General features: G+C 40.5%; 1 protein-coding gene across 2 annotated transcripts in view; it reads right to left on the bottom strand.

Annotated features, from left to right (window-relative positions):
- gtf2h1 (general transcription factor IIH, polypeptide 1) overlaps positions 1 to 4,322 on the bottom strand; it is a 5,636-nt gene extending 1,314 nt beyond the window's left edge. Inside the window, exons 1-13 of one of the 2 annotated variants that reach the window (XM_053426934.1) lie at positions 4,136 to 4,322; positions 3,576 to 3,744; positions 3,288 to 3,480; positions 2,678 to 2,843; positions 2,456 to 2,549; positions 2,092 to 2,241; positions 1,914 to 1,993; positions 1,670 to 1,803; positions 1,483 to 1,570; positions 1,305 to 1,393; positions 850 to 967; positions 562 to 652; positions 112 to 227 (exon numbers count right to left, since the gene is read on the bottom strand). In XM_053426934.1, coding sequence (XP_053282909.1) covers positions 112 to 227; positions 562 to 652; positions 850 to 967; positions 1,305 to 1,393; positions 1,483 to 1,570; positions 1,670 to 1,803; positions 1,914 to 1,993; positions 2,092 to 2,241; positions 2,456 to 2,549; positions 2,678 to 2,843; positions 3,288 to 3,480; positions 3,576 to 3,729 — 1,473 coding nt within the window. In that variant the 5' untranslated portion in view covers positions 3,730 to 3,744; positions 4,136 to 4,322. Of the gene's footprint in view, positions 1 to 111; positions 228 to 561; positions 653 to 849; positions 968 to 1,304; positions 1,394 to 1,482; positions 1,571 to 1,669; positions 1,804 to 1,913; positions 1,994 to 2,091; positions 2,242 to 2,455; positions 2,550 to 2,677; positions 2,844 to 3,287; positions 3,481 to 3,575; positions 3,745 to 4,130 lie in introns of both variants that reach the window. The other variant, XM_053426935.1, reaches the window with a different exon arrangement.

The following is a 4,322-nucleotide window of genomic DNA, read 5'->3' on the forward strand; positions in this document are numbered from 1 at the left end:
ATTATTAGAAGTGGCAATTAACTTTTTTGCAGCGTCAAGAAAGGTAATAAGGGACAACCAGGGTGACAATATCAATTCTACTTCCTTTGAATAGGGTTAAAAATGCGTTACCTTCTCTTCCAAAAATGGAGTGTTGACAGGAAAGCAGGACCAGAAGTGTCTTAATAGCTCTCCAGCAGCTACGTAGAGATGCTTCAACTCTCCTTGAACATCAGTGGGTATCATCTCTGAAAAGGAAAAAAGCAAGACACAAATATTCAGATAAAGCTCTCAGAAAAGATAATTATATTTACAAGATTCAGGTGAATACCACATCAGATCAGTGGTTCAGTGGAAATTTCACAAACTTTAGAGTAAATTAATGAAATGAGTGTCTAATTTTCCATAAATAATTCCTACTTCCATGTTACGATATATGTAGACAGTAGCCCAGACAACTTAAAGTCCATCGTGCTGCTCAACAGCAGTTCAGCTGCCTCACACGTGTCATAAGTGCTACAGACTCTCACGGTCACCAACTTTCCCAGTAAGTAATATTAATGTAGTTCAATGATAACTTACGATTTATGGCTTGCTGTGTTCCTGCCTGCATGAGGACGCCACCTGGAGAAAGTGCAGTGATGGCAGAAGTCGCTGCTGTGCTGGACAACACCTGTGAGGAGTTTAACTGATGTGAAACATTGTCGTGGAACAGTTGACATATTCCTAACTTTATAGCAAAAATTGAAACTGTAGAATATTTCTTAAAATCACAAGAAAATATCACAATCATTCATTGATGACCTTAAATCACATTTTCAGGTTTGATTTCGTCTCTTATTAGGTTTTCGAGACGTTGAAGGATCTCACCTGAGTGAGGTTGGGTTTGTAATTGGCCATTTCATGGCGGATGTAGTTGACAGAGTTGATGATTTCCTGGCTAGTTGTATATTGTTGGGACTGAAGTGGCACTGGTCCATGAGCGTACCTTATAAGGAGAAGGATAGAGAAAACATATCAAAACATGTCCAGAGCACATCCAATCCCCTCTACTCGAAACTTACAGTAGGTTCTGATAGTCTGAGAACACTTTCCCATACACTTGAACTATATAGTTAGCATAGAGAAACCATGACTCTGACCTTTAAATCAAATATCATATCTATTATGAAACAATACAAATGTTGCACTCTGTCCAGAGGAAGTGAGACTTCCTAAAAAGAAATTTCAAGACATCATCGACCGGTTAAGGTTTGATTTTCACAAATTTATTGAGTACAGTCATGAACAAAAGAAATATAACAATACATGTGGACAAACTGTACCTGTCAGACTTCTTAAGGTTCAGTGGGACTGTTTTTGGTCTGTTCTCCCCTTGGAGATCATCATATTCTATCGCTTCTTGTAATTTAACCTAAAAAAGTTTGCAGACAGAAAAAAAGGTCTGTTAAAGCAGAACTTATGCATTTTGAAGAAATGTATACATTTATAGATCCCTTATACCTTCTTTACACGAGGTTGTAAGAAGTCAGAATCCCTGGAGTTTCCATTCGTGTTGCTTGTCTCACTCGCAGGGTCTGTTGGTGTCTCCCTACACAAACACAACAGTTAGAAAAAAGAGAGACACAGGTTATTGTGAAGTTCTTTAAAAAGTACAGTAGGAATCCAATAGTCTGAAACTTGTCTTCACCCCTTTCCTGAGCCTGCTGCCAGCACCATGGCACTGTGATGGTTGAAGCGCTTTATAATGGCAGAGTTGCTGCTCTCCTTTACCGTCCGGTTTGCATTGGAAGTTGAGGGCATTGCTGTGCGTACTCCATAACCCTGTACCAAAGGAAAAAAGTCAAGTTTTTTTGAGTTTGGGAGTAAGTAGAAGAAGAAAGTTAATGGTTAGTGAATAGCAAAACACGGCTGCTGCTGGCCAATTATCTCACCTCATCTAATGATTTATCCTCTAACGACAGGAGGTCGACCAGAGGATTCTTCACTCCTTGAGTCACCATCGACTTTAACCCTGCGAGAGACAGATTTAAAACGTTAATACATGAAAGCTGACTTTCACTTTGCAGTAATGAAACAACACGTATTGACTCCACTAGAAAATGCTCCTACCCAACTCATCCTGCTTGGCACACTCAGAGAAAATATCCTGTGTTCCTGTGTTGATGCGGTCTCTGTGAAAATAATGGGACTGGAAAAAGCTGGTCCAGAACTCCTTCTCCGTCAGGTTATGAGGCACATTTTCACTATACTTCTGTTTCACTGCAAGCACAATCCAAGTTGATAGAGACATTTAATTCCGTCTTTATGATTCCGATCAGGATAAGCAGAAGCACAGTTAATATCAGTTACTTGATGGCTGACAGTGTGTGAATCTGTAAAATCATCATAGTTGAAATTAATAGCTGACATGACAGTAGCCTTTTCTTGATCTATCATTACTGTATCTGACTGAAGTGGAGAAGTAACTCTTTACCTGCGGGGTACGTTCTGAAGATGGATTCAATAATGTCAGCAGTTAGATTATATCTCAAGCCATTGCAGCCATCTGTCTGAGGTCGTATGTCTGCCTGTAATACATGAAAAGGACATCTGTTCAAATTCAGGTATTACAACTTAAATTCTCAAAGAATAAAGTTATGAAATTTAAGGTTAGGTTGTTTTCATTCTGTATGGTCTCCTTCTGATCTGTACTCACAAGAAAGGCTCCAGATATACCGACTTCCTGTTTGTTGTCGTACAGTGCTGGGTCTGTGTTGTTTACGCCCCCTAACTTGTTGGCCCAGAACTCCTCTGCACTTATCACCTGGCTCATCACTAGGTCTTTATATAACTGGAAAAGCACAGGATCCTCTTGAAGCATCCTGCAGGGAAAATAAATCAATAACATATGAGAGATGATCATTGCTCCTTTCATTAAAAAATAGGACAAGACAATTTCTGATAATTTGCTTAAACCTCTTTAGTAAAGTTAACTTGAAGACACTAATTGTTTTCTTTCTTATTAAGTTCAAAGTATGGTTAATTGATTCTAATCTTTCCTTTAAGACTAGAAAATATTTAAACTATATAAGGTTTTAGATAGTTTCTTGTCTTATATCATATAATTAATATTGCATCCAAGATAAGATAAGAATGTACTTTATAAGTTCCGCTATCGGTACATGTACCATGTAATAGCAGCTAATATTAAGCTTTGGTTACACAGGCAACATCTGTTAGTATCATTAAGTCAGATGGTTTTCCTCTTTTCGTGCAATTTGTAAATACTCTGAATATTACCAGCCTAACAAACTAAATTGTTTCACCTGTTTTTGTCCTCCAGCTCCTTGTTGGCTTTCTTTTTGAACTTGGGCAGCAGCTGCTGCAGCAGCTCCTTCGCAGCGTCTCTGTCTTTGATCGCACTGCTGTCATTAGAAAAGTGGAATGTGGTGCTCTCGCCGGTGTGAAGCACCAGCTGGAGCTGAACTTTGGCTTTACCATCCGGGCTGATCTTCTGGCCTGTGCAGAGAAGGAATGATAGTTGAAGAACACCACCACCAAAAACACATCATTATCACAGCACTGGGTGTGAGCTGGTGGTGCCCAACACTCACAGCGGATATCTGCAAACAGGTGGCTGACTGTGAAGCGGTCCTTGCCCTCCGGACCCCAGGCTATACGTTCAGCCATCAGATACAGTGTTCCATCTTGCTTCCTCTGGCGAACCTTCTTCACCACCAGCAGCACTTCTTCTGACAGTGATGCCATCGTCCCAAATGACACCTGAGAGAACAAAAGATGTCTTAGGTACCTAAAACTGGGTCACAGATGAAAGAGCGAACAGGAGATTACAAAGAATAACGTTATTCCTCAAAGAAAATGTTTTTGAGGCTATGGCGAAAACACGCCATCGTTTCTTGACAGGTGCAGAAACAACAATGAGGAGCATTATAGTGATGCAAGAAGCACTCTGTCGAAGATACAAGCACAAATTCAGCAGATGGCAAGTTCATGTGCTGTTCCCTACAAAGCCCTATGCTGTGATAGATAATACAATAGGACTATAGGAACCTGCTGTGGTTTCATCACATCAACTTAGCTAACCAGTTAGCCGCAGCTTACAGTGAAGAGGAGAAAATGCCTGAGGGAGAAGTGGGCAGAAAACTTACTTTACCTCCGAATAAACCGACACAGCAGCGAACAACCTCCGTCTGTCCTTAACACATAATCTTTAACCGATGTACACCAGAGTATAACAATGGCAGAGTGTCTTAGCTCTGACTGAATCCTCACTACATGAACACTGGACGCCCAGAGCCCAGCGCCGACATGACTGCCATGCTGAGCGCCACACTCTAAAC

The sequence above is a fragment of the Pleuronectes platessa genome, chromosome 7 (assembly GCF_947347685.1).
Source record: "Pleuronectes platessa chromosome 7, fPlePla1.1, whole genome shotgun sequence".
In the NCBI taxonomy this organism is placed as follows: Eukaryota; Metazoa; Chordata; class Actinopteri; order Pleuronectiformes; family Pleuronectidae; genus Pleuronectes; species Pleuronectes platessa.